We start from the raw sequence: 22,281 nt of genomic DNA on the forward strand, positions 1-22,281 counted from the left end.
TATTTAAAAAGTTAGGTTCTGAGCTCCAGAAAAGCCAACAAAAACATTTAAACATATGGATATCTTTTTTTATTGTGGTTAAAACCATGCTCAGTAGAGATTAGTTTACAGCAGTGTTTTCTTTCTCTCTTTGCTTTTCCCCCTCTATCTTTTCTTTCTTTCTTTCTTTCTTTCTTTCTTTCTTTCTTTCTTTCTTTCTTTCTTTCTTTCTTTCAGGAAGCCAGAAGGATAAACATGTTGCCATGGTGTTCTGTTTAAAATAAAATACAATGGAAAGAAAAGCAGAATGATGAAGTAACCACATGGACTGCAGGATACACCTGATACTAATTACTGTCATGCAGAATGTTCTGGAAGACATTTGACTCGCCTGATGTATACATTCAAATCAAGCAAAGCAGGACTGGAAGGCTCCTTGGGGACCATCTTGTCCAACTCTTTCCTTTTTCCAGATGAGGAAATAGGGGCCCAGGGAGAGGCCTGGACCTCAGCCTCCCAGTTAGGAGGGAGCAGAGAGGGGATTCAACCCCCCGGGCGCTTTTGTCGGAAACACATAATTTCCAGGGTCCTTTACCTTGGCCTGTCAGTAAGACCCTGGAAAAGAGGAGTGGGCTTTACCGTTAAACTCTGAGCACAGGGCTTTGGAGCCAGAGAGCCCAGAAAAAAAGCAGAGAGGCTGATTGCGCTAGGAGGCCCAACTTTCCTCCTGGGCGCCAGGCCCTGAGAAGAGATGCGCATGGATGTCTGGAGTTTCTCCTTCCAGGGCCTCCCGGGGGCACCCAACCAAGGTCTGGGGCTCCTCCCCGAGCATCAACTCATGTCCTTTTGGGGCTGCGGGGCCGACGCCAGGAGGCACTGTCTCCATGACGGCCTCCAGAGGCCCCGAATGCGTGGCTACTGACGCTCTCTGGTGGCCGCCTGGGCGCCCACGCAGGCCTCCCACGCGTGGAGGGCGAGCTGGAGCCCCCGTGACAATGCGCACCCCTCGCCTCTGCCCCCGAGAGGCTAGCAACCGGGCCTGCCTGCGTCTGATTGGCTGCGCAGGCCTGACGACAGGGGCTCCTGGACGCTGATTGGTCCCGGGCCGCTCCGGCTGTTTCCTAGCTATTAATACTGAGGCTAATAAACGTTCTCCTGTTGACAAGGATGCTCGGAGCCATGATTTTTTGAAGCTTTCTTGACGTCTGCGGCTGGCGCAGGCCTTTCTGTCTCGCAAGTCCTGCTGGGGGACTCGAGTCTCTGGGGCTCCTTGCGTGCTCCCCAGGCTGCAAAGTGGGCGTTCTCTTCCCCCATCACATTATCTGACACTTTAGGGTGGCCCCCCGCCATGCCCCCCAAAGCCCACTCTGTCGTCTCCCCGGCTGCACGCCTGCTCGCCTCTGAACGAGCCCCCCGCCCGAGCTCGGTGTCTCTCGTGACCCGGTGGTCCACTTGCAGCTCCCTGCAGCCGTCCCTCGTGGGCTTTCCGATAGCCCGGTTCCTTCTTTTCAGCCCAGGAATCTCCTGCCCCTGTCGAAAGCCGCCTCGTAGGACCGCTGGGCCTGGGGGGGGTGTGTGTGTGTGTGTGTGCTCTGAAGCTGCTTCGGGACCCCCTCCCCCCCAAAAAAAGGAAGAGCGGGAGGAGCCGTTCTAACCTGATAGTCCCCGCAGGCCCCTCTGCCTTGCCCCTTTGGGACCCATCACTCATTCTCACCCCTCTCCTGTCACTAGGCGCTTCATCCTTGCCCTCCCGGCTGCCACCCACCTGTCACCCTAAGATAGATCCTTAGTCCCTTTCAACAGCATTTTGACCTTTTCGAGAGGACATTTGATTGACGGCCCTGCCCGCTTTGCCACTCAGTGCCCGGCAGAGCTGCCGAAGGCGCCACCTGTTACGGATTAACATGTGCCAAGTCCCGGAGCACGAGGCCGTGCAGCTATGCTCTGCCGCAACATGTGTCGCTGCCTGTTTCCCCGGGGCGGCACGGGGAGGGGGGGGGGCGCTTTTCAAAGTGTCTCTGTTGGGGAAATCACCTCCATTTTTTGGGGGGGGTACCCCATTGCATCTCCACGTGGGACACAGTCCTCCTCGAAAAGTACTTTCCCTAGAGGGACACGGCTCATGTCTATATTATTATTAGGACCGCGGTTGGGGGGGGGGTACCCCCTTGCTAACGTGTAGGAAACGGACCCCCTGGTAGAGGAAGGGACGTTGCAAGGTTCTCGTGCACAGGTTGTCAGCGGCAAAGCCCGGGACTCCCAAACCCGGTTTTCCTGACTCGGAGATGCTATGCTGCGCCGAGTGTTCCATGTCAAAGATAACCAATCAGAAATGGACGGGTGGGCTAAAAGGGGGTGACAGCCGCCCACTTACATTCGGGCACCGCTTATCTCGCTCGGGGCGTTTTATTTTCCGGGGCAATAAGCAGAAAGCATCATTTTCTGTTCCTAAGGCGCATCCCCCGGTGGAGGTTCCGAAACAGTCAGGTGTGCATCTGCTGCCCGGAGCGCCCCAGCTTTACCCTCGGCCCGCCTGGGGAAAACCACCCCTTGTCCGGTTCTCCCAGCAAATTGTGCAGCCCGATCGCCGCGCTCGGCGAGTGGGGCTCGTGGGGCTCGTGGGGCTCGTGGGGCTCGTGGGGCTCGTGGAGGGGGGGGGGAGAAAGCACCAGCGAACGCAGGGTGTTGGTCATGGCGGCGAGGGGCACTGCGGCAGATTTTTTTCCTCCCTTCTTTGCTGCAATCTGGGTGCGGCTAGAGCAATTTGTCATAGAATCTGGGGGGCTCATTTTTCCGGCCAATCACTTTTGGAGAAATGAGCGCATTGCAGCAGAATGCGCTGACGTCAGAGACCACCCCTTCTGCGCCTCCATATAAACCCCACCCAGCCAGCCCCTAGCGCAGACGGCGGAGAGCGGAGATGGAGCGCGCCTTGGCCGCGCTGGCCTCGGCCGCAGCTCCTCGGGAGAACCGGGGCGCCCACGCGAGAATCTCCCCACCTGGTGAGTGGTCGGCCATCCTTGCCTGCAAGGATGTGCAAATGCAAGACGACATCCCTTCGAGGTTGGGCTCTGTCCTCCTGGACACGCCGATGACAGCCGCCGAGGACCTCCTCCCGAAGGCGGCCACCTCGCCTGGTCCCCCGAGCGTCGGCAATGAAACTCGGCCAGGCAGGGAAATCTCGAGGCACATCTTCCCGGGGGGGCGAATCAGGGCCCTTTCCTTGTGCAGCCCCTTAGCTCTGCGGGTACAGGCTGAGTGGTGGGGGCTTCGATGGAGGGAAGGGGAGGAATCCGATCAGATGGCTGTCACGACCCGGTGTACCGCAGCCACTAAGTGGTCCAGACCCCAGATTTTCGGTGCACGAAGCCACCCTGGGAATCACGCTGGTGGGAGATATGGCGGCGGGTGCATTCTGCGTGGCCCACCAGTTGGAGGGGGGAGCACCCAGGAGGGAGCGTCTCCCAGGTAGACAGCCCCCCTGATACCTGGCCAGGTCCTGGGTGGCCCGTAGGCGTGAGGGGTACAGGTCCCCGTCCGCGAGGGGTTGCGAATCCAGACACCCAGGGTCAGTGCCCAGCGGGCTGCAGGCGGAGCGTGGAGGGAACCCGCAGCGGGCATCTGGCTCGCGCCCCTCGGTCGCTCTGATAGTGGGGGGAGATGGCGCCCAAGTGCCGACCTGCCCGGAGCCCCCAGGACCAGTGCGTGGAGAAGGGCGGCGGGGCGCAGGGTCAGTCCTCGGGCACTGGCAGGAGAGAAGCAGGGGGTGGGCCGGGGTGCACGGAAGGCCGCGTCCCGGGCGCGGGGGAGGCGGATCTAGAGGGAAGGGAGAAATCCCGAAAAGGGGGCGTGTTGGGGGCTGTCCAGGCGCTGGGAGTTGGGAACCGGGGGTCGGGGGTCTCCTTTGCATGGCGTGACGGTCGCTAGAAGATTCTGACATGATGCGGGCTTTTGACTTTTGATCAAGTCGTCTTTTGCCGTTTCCTTTGTCCCTGTCAAGCCCCCCCACGCCGCCCCCTCCCCACTCTGGGCTGGCGAGCTCCGGGAGGGGGGGGCGCGAGCGGGCTGCTACGTGGCAGGTTTCTGGAAGGTTCTCTCGCCGGCCGCCAGAGGGCGCTGGCGGCACTGCGGAATTTTGGGGGGCGGGGTGGCGAGGGGAGGTGGCCTTTGTTCTTCTGCTGGAGGGGGTCGAGCGCGGGATTTCCTGGAGAATTCTGGAATCGTGTACCCGAGGGGGAAGTGTTTCAAGATCCTGGGGCTCACGGGGAGCAGCCGGGCAGGGATGCCGCGATCCGCACTGGCGGCGTGACTTAGGGTGTCGTGGGAGAGCGTGCACGCACGTTAGTTCATCTCAGTCGGTTTGGGTTTTGGGGGGGGGGGTCTCAGGAAAGGTGTGGCTCATAGGAGCAGGATGGAGAGGTCATAAAACCCTTAATTAGATGCCGTAGTGCGAGGTCTTGAAATTCTGGCTGTGGCCAAGGAGGGAGGTGAGATGGCGCGGAGGGGCGGTGGGGGGTCCACGGTGCTCTGGAGGATTTTTGCTCGTTTTGGTTGCCTCTATATTATTATTATTATTATTTTTTAGCGATATGTTTTGTATCACGTGTCCCAGAGACCGCACGAATGAGTGAAAAACGGTGTATCGAGAACTGGGCCTTTACAATTCTAATTAATTTACGCTTAATTGGATTTACCGAAAGGTCAGAGCCAAGATTTCGGTGTTTTTACTTATTAAAAGTGGAATCGTGTTCTGGAAAGATCCTATGGCGAGTGCCTTCTTGATGACCTCCTGTGTCTCTGATGCGGGCTGACCCCCTCGGCTAGGGGTGCGGAAGGCCCCCGGGCATGTGCTGGGGGCGCTGCTCCAGGTCCACAGGTGGATGCTGGCACGCGACGGCGTGCGTGGTGTTTCGGGAACATAGCGGCCCTGCGCGAGGTGCTGGTGTGGGCTGGGGCCTCCCCCGCCCCCAGCCTGAGACCTGTTGGGCGCCCCCCCCCCCCATTCGGTGCCAGCTGTGCCCCTGGCAGCTGCGGGCCGGGCGCTGCGGGGGCGCGGGAGGCTCTGCTGTGCGCGTGCGCGTGCGCCGCAGGTGGCTGTGCTCCGGAGTCCTGGGTGCCGGCCGCGCGCCCCCTAGCGGTCTGTGCTTGCAAACGGCTCTTGGCCCGCTCGCCCTGGCTTCAGGTTGCGCATGCGCACACAGCTAACACTTGTGCCCTGTCAATCAAGTCTTCCTTACCCCCTCCCACTTCTCTCCCTCCTCCCCTTTTCAGTTCTTTCTTCCTACCCCTCCCATTTCTCCTCTTCCCCCCTCCCCTCTCGTTTTCCTCCTCCCTCCTTTCCCCTCCCCTTCCTCTCCCCTTCCCTCCTTCCTCCTCCCCCCTCCCCTTCCTCCTCCTTCCTCCTCCTTCCTTTCCCTCCCTCTTCCCTCCTAACTCCTCCCCTCTCCCCCTCTTTCCCACTGCTCCCTCCCTCTCGCTAGGACTGTCCCCTCCCTCTCTCTCCCTCTGACTGCCCCCTCCCTCCCTCTCCCTCTGACTGCCCCCCTCCCTCCCTCTCCCTCTGACTGCCCCCTCCCTCCCACCCTCTCTCTCTCTGCTGTTCCTGTGCTGACCATTAGAGGTCATCAAGATGGTTTCTAATCTGGCCCCCTTCCCCTGCCATAGGGTGTCTTCAGGGATGACATCATCCGTTCACCTCCTTGTCTTCAAGGACCACCTCTCGATGCCACGCTGCTGCCAAGGTGCTTGCTGCTCACCTCCACCTGATGGTACCTCAGCCCCTCTGTGGCAGTGTGTAACCCAACGGGACGGGCAAAATCCCCACCCCTGCCACCCTCCTTGCACCACCCCCAGACCCATTAGCAATTAAAAGACCATTTTAAATTTTAACTGATTAGTTTTGGTTGTAATTAATTCAGTTAAATTTTAATTACTACCTAGACCTGGGTTTTTAAGTAGGTGCTCTAACCTTTGATCAATTACAGAGGACAGTAGGAGCTCTGACCCCTGGATGGCACCAGCATACCAAGCAGCCACTGGCAGAGACCCCCCCCCCCCCCCAGGGATGAGGATGACGAAGGATGAAGAGGACCAGAACCGACCAGCCAGCTCTCCCTCTTGGCTGAATGCTTAAACCGATGCCCTAGTGAGGGGGCATTGGTCATTAACCCTTGACCTTTGCTATGCTTATGCCTTGATGCTATGAATACTTTCCTATAAGTCTCTGCTTGTGTTTATGTGCCAGCAACCTGGAGTGTTTCCCTCCCCAACCAGTTGTCAGTCGTTCTCCCATGACAACCCTGTGGTTGCCTGTATGATGGCCTGAACGGAAGGATCCCTTTGGGAACTTCTCAGGAGGGGGACCTGGGCCAAGGGCTTGACCAGCATCTCACTGGCAATTCCAAGGCTCAGGGTGGGCTTCTGGAATGAGCATGAGCCCCGATGCCATGCTACCGAACTGCCAAGGGCATCCCTACCTCTTCTGAGATCTCCCTGTCCTTTCTGGGGAATGGGGACAAGAAGAGCAGCCTCCCAGGGTTGTTGTGAGTATTGAATGAGATAAAACTGCCTCAGGCAGGGCTGGGCATAGAGGAGGTGGTCAGCAAATGTCTGTTGAAAGAGTTGCGTAGGTCAGTCCCTTCCCACCCCTGTCACCCTCGTCTCATGCTTCTCGTTTATTCTCCCACAGCGCTCCAGGCAGCCCTTGTCCGCGGGGCTCTCCTTCAAGCAGGTAGGGGTCACCAAGATGGGCGTTGGGCTGACCTGAGTAGGAACATGAATCGTGCATGTGGTCATTTCCAGAGCACTTTCTGTGTTCTACAGGCATCTTATTTCCATGTCGTACGTACACACGAACAAAGCAACCTCATTTACAGATGAGAATGGGTTCAACATTGATTTGAGGGATTTTAAAAGGCTCGGGGGTAGGGGGAGGAGGATGTTAGGAGAAGCAAGTGCCCTTCCCGTGGCACGGGACACGTTCACATTCACAGCAGGGGCGCTGAGGTTGGAGGAGTGTAAGTGTTTGGTCGCATTGTTGGCAAGAGAAGGGGTCAGAGTTGGACCCTAGTGCCCTTGTGGCTGCACCGTACCCTCCTGGCCCAGAGTTCTACTAAGAGCCCTTTGATTTCCAATCAGACATTTGACAGTGGGATAGTCTGTTTGAAATCCCAGCTGTCTAGCCTGGTCTCAGGGGGGTGTGGGTGGCCCTGGCGCTGGTGCCTTGTGCTGGTTCCACCTTTCAACTACGGTGTGACCTTAACCAAGTCACTTAACTTCTCCAAACCCCAGTCCTTTTCATGGGCTAAATGGGGATTTAAAAAAAAAAAAAAAAAAAGCAAGCACTCCCGTTTACCCCACAGGGAGCTTTTGAAGACCAAATGATGTAACCACTATGAAAGTGCTTTGTAAATCGCTGTGGAAATTGCTAGATACTTAACTCCCGGGGATCGCGCCTCGCAGTGCACATGCCCAAGCCTATTCTCCCTCAGTAATAACGGCACCCAGTAGGTGCTGTGTGTGTTTGCGCTCAATAAATAAATTCCAGAGTAAATAAAAGCAGAATTAATTCAACAAACATTTTCTGGAACGCCGACAATATGCCCAGCACACCAGGCCTGGTATGTGATCCAAAGATGATGAAAACAGTCTCCTGGAAGCTAATTGGGGTCCTCATTCGACCCGCACTTTCTTTCGTCCCCTTTTAAGCCAACCAGTTTTGTCCGGACAAGACAAAAACAACTCTGGCGCTTTAGAGAAGCCCAGCTCGGTGGAGACAATAGCTCCCGGGCATCTGAAAGGGGCTGATTGGATTATGTGGCAAATAGAAGGTGGAAGGGTGACTTGGAAGGTGACAAATGAAGTGGGCGGAGAGCTGCTTTGAGTTAATCCAGGCTATTAGGAGGGAACCTTTTGTCTTCCAGGGGCTGGCAGGAGCTTTTACCACTGGTTTTTACATCCTTAATGTAAGGACGCATAATTTATGGTCAGTGAAAATCCAGGCCCCGGTGAGATTTGAGTGGGCTGTAAAATTGAGCGTCCTGCTACCAGTGAGTAATTATAGTGAACATTTATGTCTCCCTTTGCAGTCCGCAAAGGCCTTTTGCAACCATGGATTCATTTGAACCTCACAACTCCCTGTCCCGATCCCGGGGCTGGCCTGCCACCTCCAAGGGGAATAGAGGCCATCAAGCTGCTCTTCCGATTGGGGTCCCATGGCACATTTGCACCCCTGTCACCTCTTGGGTAGCGAAGGAAGAGGTGTCCTCTGCACCGGTCTGTCCTGTTTCAGACCTGTTCCTCCCACCACTAGTTCTTCCCTCTCGATTCCTAACTTTGCTCTCTCCTCAGCCAGGAGCCTCCCAGGCCCCGCCGCCCCCTTTCCCAGCCACTACAGTCTGTCTCTTTCCTTTCGCAGCCAAGCTTCTCGAAAGGCCTGTCTACACTTGCTGTCTTCCTTCCTCATCTCCAATTTCCTCTTCAACCCACTGCTTCCTGACTTGTTCTGCTCCGTTGAACGACTCTAACTCAGGTAATGACTTTTCTGTAGCTTAACTCTGGACACGTTTCCAGCACATGGACACAGACACATGAGGACACATGGACACATTTTCATTCTTTGCCCTCACATGGCTTTCGGCTCTGGATTCCTCCTGTTGACCCCTGCTCCCCGGATGCTTCATAGAATCACCTACTCCTGGCTTCCCTCATTCTTAGTTTCTCCCAGGCGCTGGAGCATCCACAGCTCTTCTCTCTGGGAGTCTACTTCTTACCATCTTGCCAGGTTTGAGGCCTGGCTAAATCACCTGGTGTTGAGGCCTTGGGGTTAGTCAGTTTTGCCAAGCCACTCTTTTCTCAGTTATGGAATAGGGTTACTGATCTTTACCTGGCAGTTCAGGTGGGATGTGTTGCAGGTAAGAACCAGACACTACCTGAGGGACTTGAAATAAGGTCAATAAAGTGTTCGTGAGAAAATCGGAGTCCCCATCAGCTTTTCCTACAGGTTAAGTTCCCACGGGGAGAACCAAAGAGGGAAGAAAGATGTGGGCGTGGGGGGAGGGGAGCAACAGAGAAAGAAAAAAAAAAAAAAAAGACCACTAAGAAAAGACACTAGAGGCACCAAAAGGTGGAGAAGGGAGCCTTAGAGAATATTAAAATCTACGAAAAACCCAACCAGAGAAAGGTTTTCTCTTGGGTCGGGCTGAAAGAAAGTAAACAGGAAAAAGATGTTAAATTGATTATCCCAGTGACAAATCCCAGGAAGCTTTCAAATCAAATTGCCCCATTTTGGGTTTTTAACTCCTTCTATCAAGTTTAACCTCTTTACCTCCTGCATCCTGGCTAAACCCTCCCCAGCCCCCCTCACTGGTGATTAAGTCCTGAAGGTACACGCAGCCTTTCAGCGAATGAATGGCCAACAGAAAGCGCCCTCCCCCTCCCCCGCCAGCTGTGGTTTTCAGTTTTATTCCACTTTCCGCCCTTTCCCCTTAATGAACACAGGGCTAATCTTGGGCCTTGTCAAGGAAGAGGCTGCAGACGTTAATGAGGTAGCTGCTGGATTCCAATATTCGTCTCATAAGGAGCCCTTCTTTGTCTGTGAAGGAAAAACACACTGATTATCATAATGAGGTGAACTGGCGTCCGCAGGCAGGGGCGACCAGGGGCGACTGGTGCTTAGGCCACACTTCTAATTCTGGTGCTGGAGCCCGGGTTTCATTTGCTCTTCATTTAAGTCTTTGCCTCTGTCCCAGCGTGGGGTCCATTGAGCAGGGTTGAAAGTTGAAGGCTGCTTTGGGAAGCGGGCCGCAGATAGGGCTGCTTGGCAGAAAGTTCCTTTGTTCGACACAGTTGTCCCCGTGGTCCGGGAGCTTCATGCCTCCTGGACTCATTCTCCCAAAAAGCCTGGGAATGGGGGTGCACATTCACTACCGGAGCATGCACCTGACCTGTTTCAGGACTCCCCCGATCATTAAAACTTAACATTATGTGTAGAACCCATGGGATTATCCCAAGGCCAACACCCACGGAAGGTCCCATCCTGGTCAAGAAATAGATGAGTCTGGGGGCCCCAGAGGCCCCCCCCCCCACCCATGGGACAGCAAGGTTCGTGGTTCACATTTGGCTTCCACATACTGCTGAGTGTGAGATTCAGAGGGCCAGAGGTTTGTCAGGATCACTTGGTGAGCCAAGTGCACACAAGGGACATGACAACTCCGATCTGGGATCAGAACCAATAGTCCCTGCTTTGACCCTCTTAATCTCTCTCGCCCCTGCGTGTCCTGTGCCACAACACAGGGGAACGCCTCCTCCCCCTGCCCCCAAGCTCTGTCCTGATCTTTGAATTCTTCAGAGCCCATCCTCATCTTTAGAGGAGGCATCCCCCCACCCCCTCGAAACCCATCTTGTGTCCCAAGACCTGGGCTTCTCTCACCCCAAGGCCACTCAGTCCAGATTAGATCACTCCCAGTGAATCCTCAGACTCTAGCCAGACCTTCAGCCAAATGGAAAACTAAGGGAGAAGTGGGGTGATGGGAGCAAGGGGAGGAGACCCTCGGAGTTCTCTGTTGGCTAAAGGTCTCGGGCATCATGGACCGGAATTAGCTTGCGCTTTTAAAATCCGCAAACCCAACTAGGCGCCTTAACTGTCGAAGGATGTCTGGGTGATCCAGATGTTGCCTGGATGAGGGCACCGGGTGAGGATGAGCACCTCTGAAAATGGAGATCCCTCCAAAACATCCCCCGCTCTGCGGTTATTGGAGAGTAATAAAATAGAGCCGTTCCTGGTGTTTCTAAATGAGAGGACTTAATTTGAATAGGAAGAAGTTAACCACGGGCCTTTTCTCGAATACGTAGCAGTAATTACAATACAAGCCCCTGAGTCCTTAATACACCAGCATCTGAGAACCTGGGAAGGGTGTGGAAGGCATTGGTGGGTCAGGATCTTGGGGGGTTTTGTACTCTGCTGGCACCTGAGTGCCTGGCATTGACAAAACTCCTCTCCCCCAACTCTGCTCCTGTTGGATTTCTGGAAACTAGGCAGTCAGGTCTCTTAAGATTTTCTGAGTCCACCAGCAGAGGGGTCTGAGCTAATTGCTCCCTTGAGTGTAGGGGTGGCCCAAAGTTTTCACTTGCCCTCTTGTGTCTGCCGTCTATGCCCGGGAAGGACACCACTCTGCTGCCCGTGCACACAGGACCCCCTGCACCCCACCCTTCCAGCCCAGGAGTCCAGTCTGGCTTCCTGTGTGAGCCCCCGGGTCCCCAGAACCCGCAGGTCTCAACATCCTGCATTAAAGGGATCCCGGAGGCCCTAGAGTTCTAAAATGTGGCTTCACCAGGTGGGAGAGCAGAGAATGCGAGAGGCCAGGAGATGCCCCCATCCCACAATTCTGCGTTTCTGTTTTTCTGCTTTTACTGCCCACCTCTGTTCTCCACTCCCTTCTTCCTCTCCTCCCTTCATCACTGTTTCCTGATCCGGTCCTCTGGGGGTGCCCTAGGCCAGCCCATGCCTCCTCTGGGTGCCCCAGCCTCAGCCTGGCACAAAAGTGGGGTTCAGTAAGAGTATGTGGGATGTCTGTTTGGACAGGTGAGTCAATGAAGGAACCGCCATACCTGTGATGCTAGATGGGAGTCTTTGGGAACCGAGGAGTTTTAGGCAAACGGGTGGAGGGTGGATTTCATTTCACTGAGGGGGAGTGGGCATCGCCCCACCCCCAGCCCCATTTCTGCTGGGCTTTGCTGGTCCTGCCCCTTCATTCACTCAGGCGTCCATCCCGTCATCCAACAGTTGATCCTTACTGAGCGAAACCCCTGGTCCGGCCCCGGCTTGGCCCCGCTTCCCTTAGCGCATCCCTTGATGGTCTCTGCCTCCCCAGGAGGGCCGGCCGGGGGGTTGCTTCTGCTGAGGCCGGCCTCGGGCTGCCTCAGGCGCTGGAGCAGTGGCCTCCGGCTCTGGAGAAGGCCGGCAGAAGGGTGTGAGGGGTAGGCCCTGGTCGGCCTGTCTGGGGCCAGTTGGCCCCCTGCGACCTTTAAGCCCTGGAGGACACTTGAACCTGCCCAGCTCCAGGGCTGTGCCCCCCTCCTGCCCTCTCTGCCTCCCACCCCCGTCCCGTAGCTGAGTGCTGATGGCTGCCCTGACCCCCGCCTGCAGCTCAGGACTGAGGTGGGAGCACGGGGACAGCTGCGGTGTGTGTGCCCCTCCGGCTCCGGCCACTTGGGTCTCCCTCTTGAGTTGGGGTCTGCGAGTTGGACCTCCCTCCGTGATGCCTTCCTGCCCCTGGGGCTAAATCTAGCCCCTGTGCAGCCCAGGCGTTGGCTGGGAACCTCCAGGGAGCTCTGCAGGCTCTTGCCTCTGCCTGGTTGCCTACCTGTTCCGCTCTGTCTGGTGGCCAGCTTGACCCACCTGGAGCTCTGCTTGCCACAGTCTGTCTGTCGCCTGGCCTGAACCACTTGGCCCTTCTCTGTGCCCCAATCACGGGGCTCGGGACCCTCTGGGCCTCAGCTGTCCAGCCCTCTGCCTAGCAGGTTGGTTTTCCTTGCTGAGCCCACACCTGTGGCTACCTGGCCCTGTCCGCTTCCTCGTCCACCTTCTGCCTGCTTGTCTCTTGGTCTCTTATTGGTCCCAACTACCCCTTCCCCGGCCTAAGGAGCCCCTTCAAGCCCTATGCGGCCCAAGAACCAGTCCCCAGTGCCCTGGGACAGGTCCCTGCTGGCATGCCACCTCCTCCAACCATCAGATGCCTCCTCCCTTGGGGGGGGGGTAGGCGGGCAAAGGGAGGGTTGGAATGACCAGACTTCTATTCTGCCCCCCCCCGCCCACCACCCCAGTTTTCTTGTCTCGTCCACTGGGTGTTAGCCACAGCCTGTCCCCAGGCCCCACGGCTGGTTTGGGGGCTGCCACCTGGGCCCGTTGCTTCTCCTTCACCTCTTCATGTCACTGCTCATCTCCACGAACCACCTTCCACCGAAAACCGCGCTGCAGGTGAGACTGGGCTCTGTGTCTTTCCTTGTGTGTGCGTAGCTCTTCTGCAGTGCTGGCCCGGTGGGAATTCTAATTTCCTGCCTCTCCTGCAGGTCAGCCCTGTCCTCGGCACACTGGCCGTGACCTGGCTGGGTCGGCTGAAGAACCGGATGGAAGAGGCAGAAAGAAGCCCCCAGAGGAGCGCCGCCCTGCACCACCCAGCCTTCCTTGCTGATGGTCACCTGGCATCTCATGCCCAGCCCTGTGCCTCTTCACTTCTTCCTGCTTTGGGGTGAGTTTCTTGATTTCCTGAGACACTGGAATTTCATTAGCTTCAGCTCACACTCTCTATTCAAGAATGCACACGTTTAACCTGGGGAGGGGGCCGCCACCAGGAGAGAATCCTCTTCTCCACCAACCCTGCGGCCTGGGGGTCTGTCTGCAAGCTGCCTGGAGCCAGGATCGTGGCCGCTTGGAGCCAGCCTGCGTGGGGCCCGCCCTGGGCAGTGGCATTCTGTGGCCAAGGCACGGTAAGTGAGGGATGTCCACAACTCTGGCCCCGAGCCCTCGAGAACCAGCTCGGGCCAGGCACACAGTACACACAGGAGGGCCTCAATGAATTTGCTAAGCACGTGAGTGACATACAGAACGGTGCGTTTGCCTTCTCTGGTCTCTGAGGCCTGGCCAGAGGGCCAGCGTGGAGACGTGGAAACAGAGGAGCTGGTCTGTCCATAGAAAACCTTCCTCCCTGAAAGCCATGCTGTGTCAGCCCTCGTGACAATGCTGAGTTCCCACACGCGAGGCTTTGATAATGCTCTTTAATCCACAGAGTGGTTTTTGAGTGAGTTCCTCTCTTGGCCCCTTCTCACCCCTGAAATTGCAACGAGACGGGATTGTTTGTGTCTGTTTAAATAAAATCAGTAATGGTAGAGAAGAAGAAAGCGGAGGATCGTAGCCACACAATTTGCTCCAGAACGAGTCATTTGTTTATCTGTGCTTCACGTATTCGAGACGCATGGACAGAGCCATGGGGGCTCAGGGCTGGGCCTCTCTTGGGGTGCCTAAGACCAGCTTTGCCTTAAGGCCCAGAGGGGTCTAGCGGGGTTCTCTGGGGGATCCCACGCAGTGACAGGGCCCATGTGGCAGCAAGGTGGATCGGAAGAAAGGATGCTCAGCCGAGGGCACTTGGCCTTTTTAGGGTCGCAGGAGCCGAGTCCCATGAAGGGGTCAGGGGATGTTAGCACCAGCAGCGCAGGAGGCTGGGCTCGCGTGTGCCTTGTGTGCCTCCCATTGGATGCTCCCGGGGTAGCCGCTGGGGTGAAAAGTGAGGGCAGTTAGACCCCCAGGGTGGTCCAGGTGGGAGATGGAGAGTGGCCTGGTGAGGCTAACTCAGGCCCTCAGACGTTCATGGGGCCTCGGGTAGGTCCCAGCGGAGTCCTTGGGCCAGATGCCAGCGTCCCCCTGGGCACCCACACGTGGGGTCTGTGAGAGGGCCGGCGATGCACAGAGCTCCATGCCAGAGCAGGGCCCCCCACCCCCAGGTGCCGAAGATCCCCACGCTCCCCTGCCCGGCCCTGGCTTTCTAACTCAGCTTTCATGATGCCCTTTCATCAGACCAAAGTTTCAGAGACAGGTCTTCCGCAGCCCTGCCCTTCTCCGCTGAAAGGGAAATGGGGAGTGGATATTATTTTTAAACAAAACCCGTCAGTGCAGACAGCAAGGGGCAGAGGTATCCGAACCTGGGGACCGTTGTCTTTGCTTGCTTGGGTTCCCTGGAGAGCTAGGCAGGCTGCGGCGAGGCGGGGAGTGTGTGCCCAGGGCTGAATCCAAGGAGGGGCACCAGGAAGGCTCTGCCCTGTGATATTTACTCCAAAGTTGGCATTTGCCGAGCCACCTGCAGGCACAGTGACGTGGCAGAGAGAGGCCTGGGAGGGTAGCTTTACATAGGGCAGGATGCAGGTCTTGGGGGGGCGGGGGGGTCGCATCCGGAGCTTACCAGACAGATCCGTGTAGCTAGTCTGAGCCAGGTGCCCACAGTTTCTGGATTCTTCCTTAGGCACATCTCAGCACTCCCTCCAGGGGCGGCTGAGCTGAGGGGCAGAGTCAAGGTGAAGGCAGGTGCCCAGCCAGCCCCAGACTTGGCCAGACCCCCGCCCCTCCTCCTCCACAGTGGTGCAGGACGACGTCTCTTTGGGCCCAGTTCTTTTTCAGGTACACTTGTAAATGTTCAGTCTCGGGCAAATACGTATTTTTGTGTGTCCCACGTATTTGGGGTTTTGTGCATCATTAAGCAGAAAATAAGGACTAGATTAAGTATTCTTCACAATGAAAGAAGTTAAAACATAACATCATAAATCAGCCTTGCAGCCGAACAGCCAAGGCATTATTAAGTGTTGAAAGAAATGAACATTTTCAGGAAAATTCTTTTTTGATGGATTGACCCATCCCTGAGCAGTGAGGGGGTGGATGGGAGACCCTGACTGGCCAGAGGGCAGAGGGCCCTGTCACAGTGGTGGGAGGGGTTTCTCTGGCCATTTGTCACGTGAGAGACTGTTCCCCTGGGCCTGCCTCTAGCTGGACGCTTCCAGGAGGGCACAGATGTCAAGGAGGAGATGGTGGTCTTGTCTGGAAGCTGGTGCTCCCGTCCCACAGGCCTCCCCCTTGGGTGGGCGGGAAGTGGAGCCCAGTGGACCCAAAGTGCCCCCTCTGCCTGGCATTTTCCCACCTGCAGGTTGCTTGGGGGGCTCGTTGCAGCTTTCGGGGGCCCCTGACCTTGTGCCTCCTGACTTGCAATTGAAACCCCAAACGCATTTCCAAGCACATTTTTCCAAATAATGTCAAAACCTGGCAAGTTTAAGGGCAGCGGGATGCATGTGTTTCTTATTCGTTTGCATGAAGTAACTTCAGTGTGTTTTTTATGAGCAATCTGACTTCCAGAAAGAGAAAAAAAATCGACCCATCTTTAATGAGCTTGCTAATGAATTTTTCCTTGAAAAGAAGAAGGCAGCTTTACACAGAAGGGGGTGTGGAGGGAGACAAATTAAGGTTCTAAAGGGTTAAAGGGCAGTGGGCGATATAGAGACCAGCATTGTCAGCTGAATTGAGAGAGGCCTGCGGCTCTGAGGGCAGTTTCTTTTTAGAAGATCCGTGTTTAACACAGTGTAAGTCCCAGGAGCGTCCCCCTTCCCTGGCTGCTTTGAACCCTGTCCTCTCTCCTAAAGGGAGAACAAGGAAGCCTTGCCTGGCCTCCCATCTCTGGTTTGAGCAGATGGAAAATTCTGGAAAAGAGCTGGATCTTACCATCTCGAGTGTGGGGTTCGCATGTTGAAAGGGAGACAAGAAGGCGGGCAGGGAAGGAGGGAAAGCTCTCTCCATGGTGCCTGTCCCAAGGGGGCAGGCCCAAGTCCTGCAGAGCTTCGAGAAGCCGGGGCCCTTAGGGAGGTCTGAGGGACGGGCTGTTGTGGGGGCAGCTCTCCGTTCCAGAAAGGCGTGAAATCAGAGAGTCCTTGGGACTCTGTGGGGAGGAGGTCTGCCCTCCAGCGGTGTCCCCTACCGGGCACCCTCTGGGCATTGCAGCAGGACAACCAGAGGACAGAGCAGCACCAGCGAGAGAGGTCCCCAAGTTCAGTTCGATCCAGTGGAAGCAGGTGGGAGGCAGTGGGGAACTCCTCATCTGTGCCAGGGGTGACAGGCCCATCTCTGAGGAGCCCCCGTACATCCCAAAACTTCTAGTGCCTTCTGGATTTTAGACGCTTGGTCCCGTATCCTGGTCTTCACTGTGGAAAAGTGATGGCTCTTGCCGTGCTTTTGGGAACTGACCGATGAGAAAGTCTCCAGAAATATCTGTGTTTGTCTTCTCAGCTCCCTTCTCTCCCCCGGACCCCCTCCCCCAGTCCCGGGCTCACGAGGGACCAGGGGACAGAGCAGGTGCTGAGTAGCTGAGGCTGGGGTCGGCCTCACTTGGGATGCGTGTGGGAGGGAATTAATCAGGGGAGAGGGGGCTGGTGGAGGGTGTAGTTGTGGGTCTCTTAATTGCTCTCCAGTTTCTTTGGGCTTAAAAACAATCCAGATGGAGAGTTCTTAAGCCCCCCACCCTGGGGGTCGGGGGAGAGGAAGGCTGCCCACCACCTTTTGCCTGGCTTCTCCGAGCAGTGAATAGGGTCTTTGGCAGGGGCTTAAGGAGGAGACTCTTAGCCTGGGAGCTCCCAGGGCCCGTTTGAGGCCGAACAAAGGCAGAGGCAGAAAGGAATGTGGGGGAGCCCCCCACGGAGCACAGCCACCTGGGGATAATCGGGAGGGCTGAGTGCACATGAGCTTTCCCAGGTCCTGTGAATACATTCTTTCAATAGAAGGTGCCTTTTCTTCAGATGAAAAGGAGAAAAGCTCAATCACCTTCCCTGGAAAGGAGTGTGTGTGTGTTCCCTCCGGGGCCTCGGCGGCCCCTGCCCTTGTGTGTGACGCGCAGACAAGAGGCTGCACAATGACACGGTTAACCAGTCACCCCGTCAGCGCGACCTCGGACATGCTCACGCTCCTTGGTTCTCGGGCTTGCTTTCTGCAAGTTTCTCAGGAGGAAGAATCCTTGCGGCTCGGCCTGTAAACAGGAACGGGATCAAACCGGGCCTGATGCCCGAGAGACAGCCAGAGAGGCAGATGGGGCCAGGGAGACGGGACTCCCGTCTGGAAAGGAGGGGGGCAGGAGGATAGTCAAGGGGCCCAAGGCTGACCACGTGTCTGTGCCATCCGTGCGGGGCCGCAGCCGGCTGGTGGCTCCTTCTGCCTTCTGGCCCCTTCTCTGGGCCGGCCTGACGGGGGAATTAGAGTCGCTCCTACCAGATTAAGAAATTGGGGGCTGGTGTCGAGGTTAGGGAGGATGACGGAGGTCAGCGAGGCTCACATAGCCAGGGGCAGCCTGGAGCAAGGGGACCCTGCCAGATGGAGGGCAAAGCGTTTGTACCCCCCCGGCCCCTCTGGAGCAACTGGGGCAAACATCCCAGCCGTGAGAGGAAAGAGTCCCCGTCTCAGTCTTGGCCAGTGCCCCTCACTGCTGGCTTCTGGGCCTCAGTTTCCCCATCTGTAAATCGAGGCAGTCGCCGGTCAGCTCTGTATATTCCGTAAGGCAGAAGGAGCATGAATGTCAGTTTGGGAAAGACGAGGGTCCTGTTTCACCGGGGGTGAGGTGGGGGTGAGGAGGGAAGGCCTCAGGTGCCCAGACTGGGCCCCCACTAGCCTTCTGGCTGGGAGCAGGGCACAACCTCACTACCCAGGACTTGTCGTTCAGAGGAGAGTGTTCTAAATGGGTGCTCTGGGCACAGGGTCAAGCAGCAGCCCTAGAATGGCCTTTAGGAGACCTGGTACCAGCCCACACTCAGCCTCAACCTGGGTGTGACCTTGGATCCTATCTCTAGCCTTCTTGGCCTCAGTTTTCCCATCTGTAACATGGGACAGTGCAGGATCACGGTCGTCTGAGGGCCCTCGCAGCTCTGGCTTCCTTCTGGCTGCCTCAGTGGTCCTCTGTGGTTTGTTTGTTTGCTGGGTCTTTAGAGCCAGAGGGTGGGAGATCGGTGGTCCCCTGCCATCCCATCCTCTCTGCTTTAGAGAGGAAATAGGGAGCACAGAAGGCTGGTTTCCCTCCCTCCCACCAACCCCCAGGATAGCAGGCCCCAGGCCTGAAGCCCACTGCTGGCGGCTGGTCTCCACTTAACCAGCATGGGCAATGGGGTCACCATCATTAGCTGGTCCCCACAGTCAGGTTTTTGTGAACATGATCCTGATAGCGCTCATACCCCAGGCTAGCTCCCGGGGACTGCCCGCGTACTTCGGAGCCAGGATGGCATTTTATAGAGCATTTTTCCACATGGGTGGGCCACCGGCCAGGCCTGGAAAACCTTTCTGGGCTGCGGAGTGGTCAGTGTGTAATGAGACGAGCCTCATGGCGGCGGGCCCGGCAGGGTGTGCCATCAATCCCCTGTGGCTCGCCATGCACTTTTTGGTCACGAGACCTGGGGTGACATCTCTGTTGGTGCCCTTGTCCGCTTGGCCGAGAACTTCCTGAAAAGCCCATCAGGGTGGTGACTTCTGGAAAAGTGATCAGTAGCCAGGCCCATGCCAGCTGCCTGTCCCAGACCCAGCTGAAAAGACACCTCCAGCGATCTCTTTGCGCCTCCGCGTGTGATGGTAAATAAGCTCACAGAGCCCTCTGTGGGTGCCGCACCCCGTTCTTGCCACGGTGGGCTGCAGCCTTTGTTTTGTGACCTTGGTTCCTATAATACCTGGGATCTGAAATGAGGAATCGAAAAAATTGCCAGCCTCAATTAGAGCAGCGACTGCCTTTTCCGAGGCTGCCTCCGCCACTCCAGCCATTAACCGTAAACATACACCAAATAGGCCCTAATTCTCTCTAATTGCCCACTCCTGAAGCGCAGAGTGAGGTTCCAGGAAGAGGCATATGTAAACATCCTCCATGGCCCGGCCAACTGAAATTAGAGGGCTGATGGGGGCCGGCGAGAGAGGGGAACGCGATTTCAAAAGATGTCCCAATTACCTCTCCCATTTTCATAAATAGGTCCATAATGTCCAGGCCCCGGTCTTCACAAAGGTACAGGAAATTAGCTTTGCAAAGAGCCTGCGTTTGTAAAGGGGAAGTTGTAGGAGGGTGGTCTTTCCTCAACAGGTAGGAAGCATGAGATCTGAGTCGAGGCTGATGATTTGTATAAACTGCGGGCTCTATTTCTGGAAATCACCATTTTATTGAAAATAATCCTTTCGTGTCTCGCCCTGCACTAAACATCCATAAGGTATTTGTACCAAAGGCATGTCAGGTCCGTTAGGTCCTGTTGGCCTCTAGGAAAGAGTAACTTTAAACATCTTGAGATGAAGAGCTAGACTTTCCTAATCCTGTTAAGCCAGGGAGGATGTTTTTGATGCACCCACCGATGCTTCCTACGGGGATGGTGAGCTCAGGGCAGGCATTTATGAGGTCTAGGATCAGATGCTGGTGGCAGTTGTTCTGCTGGACCCCGTAAGGAGGCCTTGTGTTTCCTTTGGTTCCAGACAGTGACTCATCTCTGCAGCTTCTCTGACATCTGTTAGAATTCCAGCCTGGCGCTGCGTTGTCATACATCACGGCAAACCCGGGGCTGGTACACGCAGCTTTGAAACCAAGGCACGACTTTGTCAGGGCTGCCTCTTCACAGAGCAGCCTGGGGTCTGCGTGAAAGCTAATTGAGGGTAGTCAGGAGCTGCGGGGGCTCATGGAGCCCCAGAAGTAGGAAAAAAAACCCCACAGATGCCCCAAGCTACCTGATTTCTATGGTCCTGTGAAATACACCAAAGTTTTTGGGGCCCGGCTCTTACTCCCAAGAAAAGTGGCAGTGCCTGGGGTCTTGCTGTGTGTTCAGGGTCTGGAGTCCCATTGTCACCTTAGGACTGTGGTAAAGACAGGAGGGCCGCCCCAGGCTCCTGGGGAGGGCTGGAAACGATCTCAGGTGGTATCCAGCTCAAAATGGGGCGGGGGGTGCCCCTAGAACTTGTACATCACCAGAGTCTGCCTTTCAGTCATCCACTGGCTTGTAACTGTTCGGTTAACATCCATTTTTTCTAAGGACTTGTTTTTTTGGTTATAAAATCAACCGGTTAGGGAAAAACAGTGTTGGGGAGGCTGAAAGCCAGGGGAGGGATTTTTTTAAGGAGGATTTAGAAGCAAGAGGTGTACCCCTCTGTGTCCCGACCGAGTGGGTGCAGTGATGCGTGCTCCTGGGAGTAGGGAGGCATAGACACTGGAGGGGATCCCACAGGGCTTAAGTCAGGGCAGGGGGAGTTGCAGAGGGCCTCTTCCTACCTTGGGGCTCCCTGCCTGCACCCTCTCTTGCCCCGATCTCTGGTCCTGCCCTCACCCACCTCACAGGGCTGTTCAGACCTCAGCTGTGGCCACACCTACTTACCTTCAGAGACTCTACCCAACGTGTGTTCAAAATCAACTCACTTATAAAAATGTGTTTTGTTTCAACAAATAGACTTTTATGCCCGCCCCTGAGCAGCCTCAGGTTTATGGAAAAAGTGAACGGCGAGTACGGAGAATTCCTCTACCTGCCCCTGTCCCCAGTTTCTCCTATGATTAACAGCTTGCGTTTGTTGTGGCCCATCCGTTAAAAACGATCAGCCGATTGCTAATAATGTCGTTATTAACGAAAGTCCGGTGCTTACGTCATTGGGTCCACTCTTGGTCTTGTACAGCCTGTGTGTTTTGATGGATATGTGGTAACATGGATCTACCATTACTGAACTCACTTTTTTTTTTTTTTTTTTTAACTCTAAGCCAAATGCCTGAAACCGAAGGTTTGGTGTGTCTGGCCATAGCTTTTTTAGGGTGCTGATTAAAATGTGCACATAATTATCAAAGCACAGGTATCTCTCCAGGCGCCACGTTCTTCTATCTTGTGACGTGTGCACCATGGTTTTAGGACACGCTGTCCATTAAATATCCCGCAGCCCATGGCCCACAGCCCACCCCACGCTCACACTCCACCCCGCTGGCTCCTACCTGAGTATGTGCTGTGCCTCGGCAGTGCCCTTCCTCCATGGGGGGATGCCCTTCCGGGGGGTCTTTCCCCCACTCTTTCGGTGTCCAGCTCAGCTGTCACTCATGCAGTGGCTCTAAGTCTTTGGGAGCCACAAAACAGCACTTAGCTCCATGTTTAGCACTTAGCCAAGGGCTCTGGGTCAGGAGCCACGTTCCTGCCTCTCTCCCTGCCCCCATCCACTCCCTACGTAGTTGAAGCTGGGGTGGGGAGCTTGGTGGGTGAGTGAGCATGCAAGCCAGTGTACGGAAGAGAGAAATGCTTGATTTCACCAGTTGCACCCTTGCTAGAAGTTGGGGAGTCCCTGCCCTAGTTGGGTGAGGTTCCATGCCAGTGACCCAGTGCTTTGTCATTCCAGTTGGAAGACGCCATCTGGAATCCTCCGTGGAAGGAGAGACCTGGACGCACGACTCAGCACCCTCCAGCTTTCAAATCGTAAGTTGCTGGAGTATGGGGAACACATCTGTGGGCTCGTCACTGAGGGTGGGGGGCTGCCACCCAGGACACACTGCCGGGCGAGCCCTGTGGGAGGGAACGGCCAGCACTGGCCAGCGGTCTGCTCATGGGGAGGTGGGTGCCCAGCGAGCTAAACTGATTGCGGACCTGGGGGGCTTGTGTTCTAAGACAGGACCCCCAGCCTCCTTGTGTTGTCTCTGTGGCAAAAGAATTCTATAGGCGGCTTCGAGTGCCGGACCCCCCAAAGAATTCCTTCTCTCTCGCTCCTCTAAATGAATGGCCCTTTCATTATTGAGTGTCCCTTTGGCTCTT

The 22,281-nt window shown here is 56.0% G+C and overlaps 1 protein-coding gene across 6 annotated transcripts in view; it reads left to right on the forward strand.

The window, feature by feature from the left end:
- The first annotated feature begins 2,846 nt into the window (after window positions 1–2,846).
- LOC144321156 (uncharacterized) overlaps window positions 2,847–22,281 on the forward strand; it is a 33,741-nt gene continuing 14,306 nt past the window's right edge. Inside the window, exons 1-8 of one of the 6 annotated variants that reach the window (XR_013386895.1) lie at window positions 2,847–2,981; window positions 5,644–5,720; window positions 5,964–6,521; window positions 6,668–6,709; window positions 8,396–8,509; window positions 12,802–12,955; window positions 13,048–13,226; window positions 21,872–21,948. Coding sequence is in view for 1 of the 6 variants with exons in the window: in XM_077910626.1 (XP_077766752.1) it covers window positions 12,905–12,955; window positions 13,048–13,226; window positions 21,872–21,948 (307 nt within the window). In the remaining 5 variants the exon portion in view is untranslated. Of the gene's footprint in view, window positions 2,982–5,643; window positions 5,748–5,963; window positions 6,710–8,395; window positions 8,510–12,801; window positions 12,956–13,047; window positions 13,227–21,871; window positions 21,949–22,281 lie in introns of all 6 variants that reach the window. The other 5 variants (XM_077910626.1, XR_013386897.1, XR_013386896.1 and 2 more) reach the window with 5 other exon arrangements.

Source organism: Canis aureus, chromosome 9, assembly GCF_053574225.1.
Source record: "Canis aureus isolate CA01 chromosome 9, VMU_Caureus_v.1.0, whole genome shotgun sequence".
In the NCBI taxonomy this organism is placed as follows: domain Eukaryota; kingdom Metazoa; phylum Chordata; class Mammalia; order Carnivora; family Canidae; genus Canis; species Canis aureus.